Source organism: Lipotes vexillifer, unplaced genomic scaffold (genome assembly GCF_000442215.2).
Source record: "Lipotes vexillifer unplaced genomic scaffold, Lipotes_vexillifer_v1.1 scaffold241, whole genome shotgun sequence".
NCBI lineage: Eukaryota > Metazoa > Chordata > Mammalia > Artiodactyla > Lipotidae > Lipotes > Lipotes vexillifer.
The window spans coordinates 2,434,895-2,449,823 of NW_006784922.1; the positions used below are offsets into that span (position 1 = coordinate 2,434,895).

At 36.5% G+C, this 14,929-nt stretch overlaps 1 protein-coding gene across 1 annotated transcript in view; it reads right to left on the reverse strand.

Annotated features, from left to right (window-relative positions):
• BDP1 (BDP1 general transcription factor IIIB subunit) overlaps positions 1-14,929 on the reverse strand; it is an 85,137-nt gene that overhangs the window by 57,081 nt on the left and 13,127 nt on the right. Inside the window, exons 8-11 of the mRNA XM_007457116.1 lie at positions 8,030-8,084; positions 4,982-5,122; positions 2,303-2,584; positions 1,280-1,427 (exon numbers count right to left, since the gene is read on the reverse strand). Coding sequence (XP_007457178.1) covers positions 1,280-1,427; positions 2,303-2,584; positions 4,982-5,122; positions 8,030-8,084 — 626 coding nt within the window. The remainder of the gene's footprint in view (positions 1-1,279; positions 1,428-2,302; positions 2,585-4,981; positions 5,123-8,029; positions 8,085-14,929) is intronic.

Sequence of the window (14,929 nt, forward strand, 5' to 3'; positions counted from 1 at the left end):
GGGCCTCCCTGGTGGCGCAGTGGTTGAGAGTCCGCCTGCCGATGCAGGGGATACGGGTTCGTGCCCCAGTCCGGGAGGATCCCACATGCCACGGAGCGGCTGGGTCCGTGAGCCATGGCCGCTGAGCTTGCGCATCCGGCAACGGGAAAGGCCACGACAGTGAGAGGCCCACATATCGCAAAAAAAAAAAAAAAAATGCATTAATTCAAATATATATATTAATTTTTTAGAAAAACAGAAAATAATAAATGCTGGCAAGAGTATGGAAAAACTGGAATTCTTATGAACTGTGGGTGGAAATGTAAAATGCAGCCACAATGAAAAACAGTACAGAGGCTCTTCAAAAAATTTAAAACAGAATTATCATAGGATCCAGTAATTTCCCTTCTGGGTATTTACCCAGAAGAACTGAAAACAGGGTCTCAAAGAAATATCTTCAGTTCCATGTTTATTGCAGCATTATTCATAATAGCCAAGAGATGGAAACAACCTAAATGTCCATTGACAGATAAGTGAATAAACAAAATGTGCTATATACTTACAATGGAATATTATTCGACCATAAAAACAGAAATCCTTCATATGCTACAACATGGATGAACTTTGAAAACATCATGCTAGGTGAAATAAGCCACTCATAGAAGGATAAATATTTATGATTCCACTTACATGAAGTATCTAAAGTAACCAAACTCATAGAAAGTAGAATGGTGGTTACCAGAGGCTGGGGTAAGGAGGAAATAAAGAGTTACTGTTCAAAAGATATAGAGTTTCAGTCATGCAAAATGAAAATGTTCTAGAGATTTGCCGTACAACACTGTGCTCATAGTTAACAACACTGTACATTTAAAAAACTCGTAAGAAGAGCAGATCTCATGTTATGTGTTTTTTATCACAAGTAAAAACAAACAAACAAAAAAACCTCAGCAGGATACATCACATTCAAATTGCTGAAAACCAAAAATCAAGAGAAAATCTTTATAGAAAATGATAAACCCATGCAAACATTAACCACAAGAAAACTGTAGTGGCATAGCAATCATCAGAAGAAAGAGCAATACCAGAATGATATCACACAAATGATAAAAGGGTGATTTCACCAAGAAGACACAACAATCCTAGATATATATACCTAACAAAAGAGCTTCAAAAGACATGAAGAAAAACAAATAGAACTGAAAAGAGAAATAAGCAAATTCACAATTACAGGTGGAGATTTCCCACTCCTTTGGTAACTGATAGAAGATGTAGACAAAGTGAGTAAAGATATATAAAATACCTTGGTGAAAGAGCAGGGTCAGTTCTTTTCTCAGTCTTTTCATTAGAGGATAGACCCACAATGTCATCTGTGTTCTGTACACAGGGAAGCTTTTGTTCCTTATTGCTTTCATCTTCATTTATCTCAGGACTTAAAGACAGGCATTTATCTATTAATACAAAATGCATATTATTATAAAAATGATAGCAAAAACATATATTTAAAGCACAACGGAATTTACATATAACACTGTAATGTAAAGATTAAGTAATTATCCCAAAGTCCAATTTCTTAAAAGTTGAGCTATTCTGCTTTATATGTAATGTCTTTACTAGTAAGCCACAAAGAGCATATTATGATGCTTATAAATCACACTATGCTATCTATCAGGATTCACTTATTAAAATCTTATTGGTGAAGTTGAACCACATAAAACTTAAATTCTACAGAAAGGTTGTTCTGGTCTGTTACTAATTTTCCTCCTCTCTTTACTTGGTTATCTGCTTTAAGTAATCTATATGTGAATTCTTCAAGAAAGAGACCGAGACTTCCCTAAACTCTTAGCTCTCATTCCCTAGTGACTCACAAGTGTCAAAATGTCTGTATTCTAGGGAGTTTTAAAAAAGAAAAATGAGAGGAATACTTATTCTAGTACCTTTTATACAAATTAAACAACTTATTTTGGGTTCATAGAGGTGCTCTGTAGAGGCAGAACATGAAAACCTGTGATTTATTAACAGACACAATACACATTTAATTATATGCACGTGACTTAGAATAATTGTTAAAGTGAGTACATAGGAGGTAACACATCTCAGAGACAAACTTGAGAGAAATATCCCCCCATTTCACTCTTCTTTTAATAAATGTTTTTTCTTTAAATTAAAAGTAAAAGGGTTTAACACAGTACCGTGAATACAGAACCAATTAATAAGCATTATTAGTTGCTACTATCCAGAAGAAAAGTAGTTAAGTTATACATCATATTAGTGTACATGTCTTCACAAGTAATATAGGGGCTATTAAAATATGTAATACACTTACTTTTGTGTTTTTCTCCTTTAGAAGAGCCTGGCTGAACACTGGCATTTCCTGAAAGATTTACCTCTTGTTCACTACCTTCATCCTGATTCTTTCTTCTCCTTTTCTTTTGATTTATATCTTGTTCTAATGCATTCTGTTCTGAATCCTGTCCTGATAAAGTCAGAGACTGTTGTTCTTCTTCAACTGTCTGAGCATCCTTTTGAGATCCTTCTGTGTCTGAAATTCTAGTGCTCACAGACTCATCTGGATTATCATTCACTCTTTCACTGGAGACTTTTTTCACTTAAAGTAAGAGAAATTGTTATAAATATAAAAACAGCCTACAGAAAAATTCTTAAAGGTGGAGAAGATAAACACTTAAGGATGTCTGAGCGAAAATTTAAAGACAACCTAAACTGTCCAATAGAGAATGACTAAATAAGTTATAATACATTTATGCTATAGAAATCCATGCAGCAAATAACAATGAGGTAGGTTTGTATGTACTCATGTACAAGATTCAAAAAATATTGTTGCCTTAAAAAAAAAAATCAAGTTGCAGAACAATATACACAGTATCACCACACTTTTATTTTAAGAAAAACAATTACATACTCTAAGACACATACACATATATAAGCATAGAAAAGAGTTTACTAACAATCATCCCTAAGAAAGCTAAGACTTTGTGAGGGCAGGGTACAAGAGAGAGTTCAAGTATTTTATTTTCTGTATCCTTTGTTTTTTAATGAACAACCTTATTAACAAATATTTTTAAACAATTTCTAGTGCCTTTTTTTGAAGGCATATTAATAGTTAACTGTATCAAAAGATGAATATAATGAATTACATTTTAAAAAACAAAAATAATAAAAATGTTATTTATTTTTATTCAAAAAAAGTCAAAACAAGATTTTAAAACTAAGAAAATATGCTGGATTTATTCTTTATCAGAATAATAATCAGCAATTTTTGAATTTTGAGACTTGTAACAAAGTACCTGAAAAGTTCTCATATTAAATAAGATACAGTGAGTTACTTATGCTATCACTGTAACATAATAACCACAAGATTAGTGATAGATTAATATATCTATTTTAATTTCCCAGGGCTATGTAAGTTAAAAAAATGACTAAAGAATGAAATAACTTCGCAGTTATCAATACTACTTTTAAAAAGATAGGGGCACTCTGCTCTAGAAAAAGAAGTTCTATATTGGCTTTGTGCAGGAGTTAACAAAGCAGGCCTCACTGCTCTCCTTTGCAAGGCCTGCTTAAAAGGTTGGCCCTCAGGGGCTTCCCTGGTGGCGCAGTGGTTGGGAGTCCGCCTGCTGATGCAGGGGACACAGGTTCGTGCCCCGGTCTGAGAGGATCCCACTTGCTGCAGAGCGGCTGGGCCCTTGAGCCATGACTGCTGAGCCTGCGCATCTGGAGCCTGCACTCTGCGACGGGAGAAGCCACAGCAGTGACAGGCCCGCGTACAACAACAAAAATGTTTAAAAAGGTTGGCCCTTGGGCTGTGTCTGAAAACTTGGGTTTGGGGAGAGTTCCCACCAGCCTAACTGACAAAGGTGGCTCGCTATACCTAAATTGTTTAAACAAACAATGTGGTTTATGCTGAACAAATGCTTTCCTTTCGGGAGTTTTGAATTCTGGTACATTCCAGGAAGAAGGTGTCTACATGACCAACCTCTAATAAAAATCTTGGGTGCTGACTTTCTAACAAGCTTCTCTGGTAGACAGCTTTTTACATACCTCATTCCTACTTGTTGTTGGGGAATTAAGCACATCCTGTGTGACTCTACTGGGAGAGGACTCTTGGAAGCTTTACTTCTTTTCCCTAGACTTTGACCTATGTGCCTTTCCCTTTGCCAATTTTGCTCTGTATACTTTCATTGTAATAAATCTCAGTTGTCTGTACAAGTATATGCTGAATCCTGTGAGTCCTAGCAAATAATTGAACCTGGGGCTGCTCTTGGGGTCCCCCTACACAGGCTCTCACAGTCCTAGCTTGAGACCTGTCTCTACCACTACTAACACTGTGAGACCTTAGGAAAAAATGACTTAGGATCTCTGAGGTTATTTCTGGGTTATTAAAACAAAAGAAAAGGGGCTGGAATGTATAACTAATATATAAGGTTCCCTGTAGTTCAAAGATTCTTTAAATTATGTGATTATAGCTAAACATTGTCCTCAGGTCAGAATTCAAATAGTTAAGAAAATATAAGCCTAAAAATAGAAATACCCACATATAAACAACTTCCTACCTGGTACAAGTCAACATTAACCCTCAGAAATAAGGTGTGCTCAAACAATACAGTTGAGTCACAAGGCCAAAGTATGAGTTCCTTTTTTTTTTTTTTTTTTTATACTTTTGTGCCATATTTGTTTTACAGAGAAAAATGATAATAAGTAACCAGACATGACACCCCAATATTCTGATGCTCCTTTATTAGCTACAACTATGCCCTCAATGCAAGAAAGATGTCAAACAGCCCAGCCACCCAATTATAAAATTTAAAAGGGAGCTGCTGTTTGGGGCCAGATAACTAGAAGACTGAAGAAAAATCAATTCCCTCCAATCGGATGTCCTGATGATCTCAACTACCTGAACTACATATGAACACCCTAAGACTTGAGGGACAATATTGCAAGCCTATTATTATTAAGTAAAATAACACATTTTCTTTTAAATAAATACCTTTTACATTTTTCCGTGATTTAGAGGACTTCTCCTTTAAAGTCTGATTTTTAACAGATTTTTGTTTTCTTTTCTCTTCTTCAGCAAGAACTTTCTGAAGCAAATGAGCAAAAAAATCGAAGTCAAAAGGGCGCTTTTCCTCTGTTTAAAAAAAAAAAAAAAAAAGAAATTTCAAGTTTTTATTTTAAAAAAAGGAAATGAACTTTCAAGTTTTAATTTTTCTTAAGTATAACATCAAAAGCAAATAGGCTGGGCTTCCCTGGTGGCGCAGTGGTTGGGAGTCCGCCTGCCGATGCAGGGGACATGGGTTTGTGGCCCGGTCCGGGAAGATCCCACATGCTGCGCGGAGCGGTTGGGCCCATGAGCCATGGCCGCTGAGCCTGTGCGTCCGGAGCCTGTGCTCGGCAACCAGAGAGGCCACAGCAGTGAGAGGCCCGCGTACCACAAAAAAAAAAAAAAAAAAAAAAAGCGAATGGGCTTAACAGCAGAACGGGCAAAGAACTCTAATCACTATAGTACAGTCACACAACAGACCACTGAGCAATAAAAAGGAACAAACTATATTAGTTTAAAAAATAAAGAAAAGGAACTACTGATAAAAGCAATAATGTGAATCTCAAAAACATGCTGAGTGAAAGAAGCCAAACACAAATGAGTATATACTGTATGATTCTATGAATAAGACATTCTAGAACAAGATAAACTAACCTATGATGATTCAAATGAAAATAGTAGTTGCCTCGGTCAGGATTAGGAGTGGAGATTGTCTAGAAAGGGAAAGAAGTGGCCTCACTGGAGTGATGAAAATGTTCCATGGCTTGTTTTGTGTGGTGGTTACACAGGTGTACTCTTTGTCAAAACTCAAACTATAAATTGCACTGTCCATAATTATAGACACACTTTTTTAAAAGGCTAGGATGATTAAGAAGTCCTCAAAAGCCTATCCACCACTTTATGTCCTCACTTTATTACAACTCTTTCACTATTAACTCTTACTCTTCCAAATATCAGTGAAGAGGATAGTAAATGAGTATTGATCAGGACCACTCTCACTAAATACCTATTAACAGTATTATATCAGAAAGAGTAATCTATGAACAAACCAGAATGAATCCACTCCAGGAGTCAATCCTTGCCTCAGCTCTATGTCTACAAATACAGTGAATACAGAGAAGTGAATACAGGGAAAATGGTGCTCTATATACATAAGCTCCAAGATTGTTTTGATTACAAGATGGTTACAAGATGGCCTCAGAAAAAGAGGTATATACCAAAACAAAAGTAAATTAGCCTCAGGAAACTAAGCCCAAACCTGAGATTTTGAAAGTCCTATTTTATTGCGGACCCAGTTTTTTATCTGTTCTGACCTTCCACACAAATGATTCTGAAAAACACAGCACTAAAATAATCCATAAAGTTCTCAGAGGAATTATATATAAGTTCTAAAAAACACCATTTGGGTTTTTTTGTGTTTGTGTTTTAACAATTTCCACTACAAAGCATCAAACAGTGAATTTTAAAGGTTCTATTATAATGGTTTTAACAAACATTCCACACCCCATAAAGACTGTTTATAGATTTATGGACTCTTTTCTGATTATAATGCATTAAACATAACAAAAAGTTTCAAGACCACTTCTCTAAAATGGAGAGGGTTGAGGACTAAAATATTCCAGATCTTCCAGAAGCCATTCCTAGAAGTGGTTTTCCTGAGAACTCAATACCACATTTGTAAGGTATAGGGTCCACTTATCTACCTTTGTGTCTAATCATAAAATAAATGTACATGCTATACAATCTAAGTACCTCTCTTTAGAATTTTTTTCTAAGATTAGCACTATGGCAAATGAACACTGAATACACTTATTAATCATGAAACATTGGTAATTATATTCCAAACAAAGAATACAGGAACTACTTTAAATAGTACATTTAATTCTGTTTTTCTTTACAGATCCCTTGATGTAGTTCTCTGGACTTAAAAAGAAACCATGTTCATTTTAATGAGGCTATTAGTTAAAAGCTGAAAGATATACATCATTTCTTCAAATCAGGTCTAAATTCAAACGTCACCTCTTCAGGTGCTTCCTGGTGGCACAGCGGTTAAGAATCTGCCTGCCAATGCAGGGGACACAGGTTCGAGCCCTGGTCCGGGAAGATCCCACATGCTGCAGAGCAGCTAAGCCTGTGCACCACAACTACTGAGCCTGTGCTCTAGAGCCCACGAGCCACAACTACTGAGCCTGTGAGCCACAACTACTGAAGCCCGTGTGCCTAGAGCCCGTGCTCCGCAACAAGAGAAGCGACCGCAGTGAGACACTAGCACACCACAACAAAGAGTAGCCCCCACTCGCCGCAACTAGAGAAAAGCCCGTGCGCAGCATCGAAGACCCAATGCAGCCAAAAATAAATAAATAAAACAAATAAATTTATTAAAAAAAAAAATCACCTCTTCAGACATAACTTCCCTTAATACCCAATCTAAACACCCACTCCCTCTTTTTTCTTCTTAGAAATTAATCACTATCTGAAATTATCCTGCTCACCAATTATATTCCTCCTCCACCCAATTAGACTTAAGGCTCTAAAAGCAGGATTCTCCATCTGCCCTGTTTGACCATGATATCCTCAATGCCTACAACAGTGACTAGCACACAGCAGGTGGTCTGTATTACTGACTGAATGACAGACTTACCACAGTAGGTAAGGAATTATCTATAGTGTAATATCTTCCAGAAACAATTAACCTCTTCTTCAATACAGTTCCCCAAGAATAAAGAGCACTTAGAAATAGCATCTTCAGTCCCCCTAATTTCTTGGACTCAGAACTCTGCTTACTTGCTTCTTGATGTTTTAGCTATTCCCTTGCCTATAGATCTATATCAACTGCCAGACCTGAACTGCTAAAGAGAAAGATTTTCAGTCTTACTCTTCCTATGACAATACAGGGATGAAACAAATCTAAAACACACTGGAACCAAAGACAAAACACTGGTCATTTTTTAGACTCTCCAAATGATTCCTTGTGAAAGAGGTCTTAATACTTACGGAATGCTTTGTCTATTCTCCATCCATTTGTTTTCTCTTCACGTTTAAATTTATTCTGTTAACAAAACAAAACAAAAACTCTTTGGTAATTCTCTCCCATTAAACAAGTGCAGATTATGCCTTTAAAAAAGCATCAAAATAAAATTCTTATAATAACATATGATTCTCTAATTAATAATACATCTTTGCTAATAGGAGAGTTACTTAAACCCTTAGCTTTCAAAAAATAGAAATGAAAGATTTATACTGAGCTCTGTGCTCCTCCTTATGATCAATGACATGAATTAGCAATGGAAACTGGATTTACAGAGGATAGAAAAAAAATAAAGTCAACTAGCGTGGAAACAGATCAAACTGTAATCAATTAAGCTAACCAGTATTAGCTCTTTAAAAACTAGTATATTCATATCAAGTTAAACCTCTTACATTATTATTCTGTTTTTAATGGCATGAAGGGGAAACTATAAAGAAACAACTAAGCAAAATTTTGAAGCAGGCCAAGTTTATATTTAGAAACTTCTTTATATTAAGGAACATTTCCTCATGCTTTTCTGAGCACCAAAGAGCCCCATTCCCAATTCCACTCCAGATTACCTCCTTTAAGATGGAGATGGTTAAGGTTTAGGGTTCAATGCATCCTAAGGTCATTAGAAAGTCTGAGGGCATACACATACACAAACACACCCTGCAGGAGGGAACGATCAGCCAATCTCTCCCTTCTACAAATCAGTGGTCTAAACGCTATTATTAAAAATACAAAAATTGTTTTATTGAAAAAAGAGAAAAATCACACAAAATAAAGAACCTCTTCATGGCCCCACTCTTCCCTCCAAAAGAAACTACCCACTAACCTGACTTTATGTTTTTTTATTAATTTATTAATTAATTAATTTATTTATTGGCTGTGTTGGGTCTTTGTTGCTGCCCGGGCTTTCTCTAGCTGCGGCAAGTGGGGCTACTCTTCGCTGCAGTGCACAGGCTTCTCCTTGCGGTGGCTTCTCTTGTTGCGGAGCACAGGCTTTAGGCGCTCCAGCTTCAGTAGTTGCAGCACGTGGGCTCAGTAGTTGTGGCTCGTGGGCTCTAGTGCACAGGCTCAGTAGTTGTGGCGCACAGGCTTACTTGCTCCACAGCATGTGGGATCTTCCCAGACCAGGGATCGAACCAGGGACACAGTCCCCCGCATTGGCGGTGGATTCTTAACCACTGCGCCACCAGGGAAGTCCTAGCCTGACTTTAAAGCAACCACTTTCTTACATTTCCTCACTGTTTATCATCTAAGCGTACATCCTTAAGCTCTACAGTTTAGCCTTTCCTATTTTTTTAAAACTTCATGTGACTAACATCTTTCAACCTACAGATTATCCCTCTATTCCATTCTTTATTTTTCCTCATAAAACTTATTACCAAGTAGTATAGAAGTTTTCAAGGAAGATCATCTTTCTCCCTTAAAAGATCATATTATTCTTTAAACATTTCCTCAAAAGTTAACAAAAGTCAGGTCCACATGTAACAAAAGTCACATAAAAAGTGACAGACTACAATTACTAAATTAAATATCCTGAGAGAAATAACAGTAGGCTTTAGGCATTATTCAATTCTAAAACATTGCTACATCGTATTTTACTTAACTGAGAATATAATCCAGGACAAGTCTAAATTTTTTTGAAGAATGCATTAATGTTCATCATTTTTTTTTTCTGGCCACCCCACACAGCTTGTGAGATCTTAGTTCCCGGACCAGGGATCAAATCCAGGCCCTAGCAGTGAAAGCGCAGAGTTCTAACCAGTGGACCACCAGGGAATTCCCTGATATTAATAATTGAATTCATAGGCAGGAACCACTGTAGGCCAAATTCCAGAATTATAAAATAAATCCCATAATTTCCATCTCTGGCCCTGATAAAAACTGGTAATGAGCTTGTTCCACATATCCAACCCAACGTAAATAATTTTAACACCAAACAAAATAAATGCATCAACTATTTTCAAGCACTAGACAATAGGCAGAGCAAGACTACAACCCCACAATCCCAGAGAGAAGGGAAACACAAATGATGCACCAACGTTCACCCTGGCTGTCTGCCTGGGCTAAATTTCCTAACCAATGAAAGAGAGAAAAAGGCCAAACAGGGAATAGAGATCCTACTGAGCTGAGGAAGTAGATAATCTTTAGGGGCAGGGTTCTACAGAGAAGAGAGCTATTTAAAGAGGAGTCTCACAAGCCTGGCAGAAGTATCCCCTAGGCTGTTGGTCTGGGTTCCACATGCCCAGAGTATAAGCTCTAGTGGAGAACAGCTACTACAGGGACAGGAGCAAAAAGAAGATACCAGAGGTCACGTAACATAGTGAGATGACAGGGTTCTTCCCACATGAATGAAAAGATTTTGTTAACATCCAAACATTCACCTCAGACACCAGAACAACCACCACTTAGAGACAGGGATCACACCCTAGAGTAGCCTTTCTCAACTGAGGTTCCAGCATGAGAATTAAGCCCTAATGCCCTAAGGGATATACTACATGTAATGAATCACCTTCTTTCCTGTACACCTAGAATGGTGTAATATGACCACCCTTAGAAAAAATTAGAAAACAGTAACACAAACTATTTTCTGTAGTTCAGATGAGAAACCTAGAGTAAGGACCAGTCTTAATAAAGCCTAAAACCAAGCCTTGGGAAGAATAAAGAGAGTTGGCAATATATTAACTACCTTCTACAACTAAACACTCTTTAAAGGAAAAAAATACAAAATAAAAACAAACATAATCCAGACACTGTGCAACATATCCACAATGTCCAACATGCAACTAAAAAAAAAATCCACAAGACATGAGAAAAGACAGGAAAATGTGATGCAGTCAAGGAAATAAAGAGTCAGCAGAAACAGATCCCAATATGACCCAGATGTTGAAATTAGCAGATGAGAAAGTTAAAGCACCTGTTATATGTTCAAGGATTTAAAGGAAAATATGGAATGAACAGATACAGAAATCTTAGCAGAGGAATAGAAACTAAGAAAAATAACCAAGGTGAAATCACAGAAATGAAAGGTATAATATCAGAAATGAAACATTCACTGAATGGGCTTAACAGCGGACTGAAGATAGCAGAAGACAGGATCAGTGAACTTATAAACATGATACCAGAAACTAACCAAACTGAAATAAAGAAAAAAGACTGGGGAAAAAAATGGACAGAGCTTTAGTAATCTGTAGTACAATGTCATGCAAACTAGCACAGGTAAGCGGAGTACCAGAAGCAGGGAACAAAGCAGAAAAAACATTTTAAAAAACAACTCTTGGGAAAATCATAAACAAACTGCTGAACACCAAAGTTAAAGAAAAAATCTTGAAAGCAGTCATAGAAAAGCAATTCATATATATGTATAACTGAATCACTCTGCTGTACAGCAGAAATTAACACAACATTGCAAATCAACTATACGTGAATAAAATAAATTAAAAAAAAAAAAAGAAAACCAGGCTTCCCTGGTGGCACAGTGGTTGAGAGTCCGCCTGCTGATGCAGGGGACACGGGTTCGTGCCCCGGTCCAGGACGATCCCACATGCCGCAGAGCGGCTGGGCCCGTGAGCCATGGCTGCTGAGCCTGCGCATCTGGAGCCTGTGCTCCGCAACCAGAGAGGCCACAGCAGTGAGAGGCCTGTGTACCGCGAAAAAAAAAAAAAGAAAACCTTAAAAACAAAAAAGAAAAGCAATTCATGACATGAATGACAAGAGTAATGGCTGACTTTTCATCAGAAACACTGGAGGCCAGTGGACAATGGAATGACATTTTAAAAGCACTGAAAGGAAAAACTATCCAACCAGACTTGTATACCTAGCAAAAATGAGAGTAAAAAAAGTCTTTCAGAAAAATGAAAGCTGAAAGAATTTTTCAATAGCAGATAGGGTATTCAGAACTACAAGGAGTGAAAAGCATCAGAAATGGTAAACATGTGGCTAAATATTAAAGACTACAGTTGACTCTTGAACAACCTAACTTTGAACTGTGTGGATCCACTTAAATATGTGAATTTTTTTCAATAGTAAATACTACAGTACTACACAATCCGAGTTTGGCTGAATCCATGGATGCATAACTGCAGATACAGAGAAATCGCAGATATGAAAGGCCAACTATAAGTTATACTCAGATTTCTCACTGCAAGGAGGATCGACACTCCTAACCCCTGCATTATTCAAGGGTTAACTGTAGTTTCTTTAATCTACTAAATTTCCGTTAAAAACAAAAGATTCTCTAAGCTAAAATAAGTTCATGTGTAGTGGGGTTTATAAGTAGAAGTAAAACATGTAATAGAATGAAGGATGGAAGGTAAATAGAATTCTTCTTCTAAGAGGATATTATGTAAAGAGTAAAAAGGTACAACAGAAATAAAATACTAAAAAAATTTGATTAACCCCCAAATAAAGCAGGAAAAGATGAGTAAAAAATAGATGGAATGAATGAGAAATAGTGAGATGATAGACTTAAACACAGCCATATCAATTATCACATTAAACATAAATGAACTAAGTTATTAACAGAAATGTAAAACAGACATTTTGTTTTATTTTTATCAGGGGCAACATAAAAATACAATGAACATTTCCTGTAGATACAATGAACCTATCTACAAAACAGAAACAGACTCATAAACATAGAGAACAGACTTGTGGTTGCCTGGGGGGTTGGAGGGTAGGGAGAGGGATGGACTAGGAGTCTGGGGTTGGTAGATGCAAACTATTACATTTAGAATGGATAAACAAGGTCCTACTGTATAGCACAGGGATCTATATTCAATATCCTGTGATAATAAACCATAATGGAAAAGAATATTAAAAAAGAATGTCTCTATGTGTACAACTGAGTCACTGCTGTACAGCAAAGATTGGCACAGCATTGTAAATCAACTATACTTGAATTTAAAAAATAAAAATAAATGATCTGTGCCAAAAAAGAAAAGGAAAGGAAAAAAAATGGAACAATCTAAAGAGAGAAATACAAATCTGTAATTGTGGTTAGATGTGTCAACTCTTCTCTCAGTAACTGACAGAACTAGATGACCCCACACCCAACAACTGCAGAACATACATTCATTTCAAGTGCACACTGACCAAGGTGAGAGTATGATAGGCTTTATTTACTTATTTTTTTTGGCCATGCGGTGCATCACATGGGATCTTATAACCCGACCAGGGATCGAACCCACACCCCCTGCAATGGAAGTGCAGAATCTTAACCACTGGACCGCCAAAGAAGTGCCCCAAGTATGACAGGTTTTAAAATAAATCTCAACAAATTTTAAAAAGCTTGAAATCTTACAGATTATGTCCTTTGACATTCAGAATGTCAAAGAAAACAGTAACAGTAAGATATTTAGAAATGTCCCAATGTTGGAAATTAAACACATGTCTAAACAATTGACATGTCAAGGAAGAAATCACAAGGGAAGGACTTCCCTGGTGGCTCAGTGGTTAAGAATCCACCTGCCAATGCAGGAGACACGGGTTCAAGCCCTGGTCTGGGAAGATCCCACATGCCGTGGAGCAACTAAGCCCATGTGCCACAACTGCTGAGCCCATGTGCCTGGACCCCATGCCCTGCAACAAGAGAAGCCACCGCAATGAGAAGCAGGTGCACCGCAACGAAGAGTAGCTCCCACTCGACACAACTCGAGAAAGCCCACACGCAGCAACAAAGACCCAATGCAGCCAAAAATTAATTAATTAATTAATTAAAATTTAAAAAAAAAAAGAAATCATAAGGGCAACTAGAAAATATTTTTAACAGAATGATAATGAAAACAGTGTTATCAATATTATGGGATACATTTACAGCTTAGATGAAAATGTATAGCTTTAAATGTCTACATTAAAAAAGAAGGGTTTAAAATCTATGTTCTAAGTTTTCATCTAAGGAAGCTAGAAAAAAACAGAGAAAATTAAACCCAAAGTAAATACAGGCATACCTTGAGGATATTGCAGGTTCAGTTCCAGACCACTGCAATAAAGTGAATATCGCAATAAAGTAAGTCACACAGGTTTTTGTTTTTTTGTTTTTTTTGGTTTCCCAGTGCACACAAGAGTTACATTTACATTACAGTGAAGTCGTCTATTAAGTGTACAATAGCATTATGTCTAAAAAAAACCAATGTATATACTTAATTAAAAAATATTTTATTGTTAAAAAATGCTAACCATCATCTGACAATGCAGATGGTTTGCCACAAACCTTCAATTTGTAAAAAAAAACGCAGTATCTGTGACATGCAATAAAACGAGGTATGCCTGAAGAAGGAAAGAAATGCTAAAGAGCTTTATAAAAACCAATGAAAACACACAAACAATTGAAAACTTAACATAGCTAAAAGCTGGCTCATTAAAAGACTTTTGGAAGTCAAAAACCTTTAGCAAGACAAGGAAAAAGAAAAGAGAAAGAAAAATCATTAATCAATGAGATATATCACTATAAATCCTACAAACATTAAAATGGTAAGTGAATAGTATGAAATTTTTATGCCTATAAATTCAACAACTTAGCATCTAAACTGACACAAGAAGAAACTGAAACTATAAATACCCCTATATGTATTAAAGAAATTGCATTTATAATCAAAACCCTTCCTCCAAAGGAAACCATAGGCCCAGATGGTTTCACTGGTAAATTCTATCAAACATTAAAAGCAGGAATAATACTAATCTTAAAACAAATTTTCTCAGATAACAAGAGGGAACACTTTCCAACTCATTTTCTATGACCACCATAACCTTGGTACCAAAAACACAAAGACACTAAAAGAAAATTATGAACCAATACTCTCATTAACAAAGATGCAAAAAATCCTCAAGAAAATATAACAAAAATCAGCAACATATAAAAAGAATACAGTATGACTAAT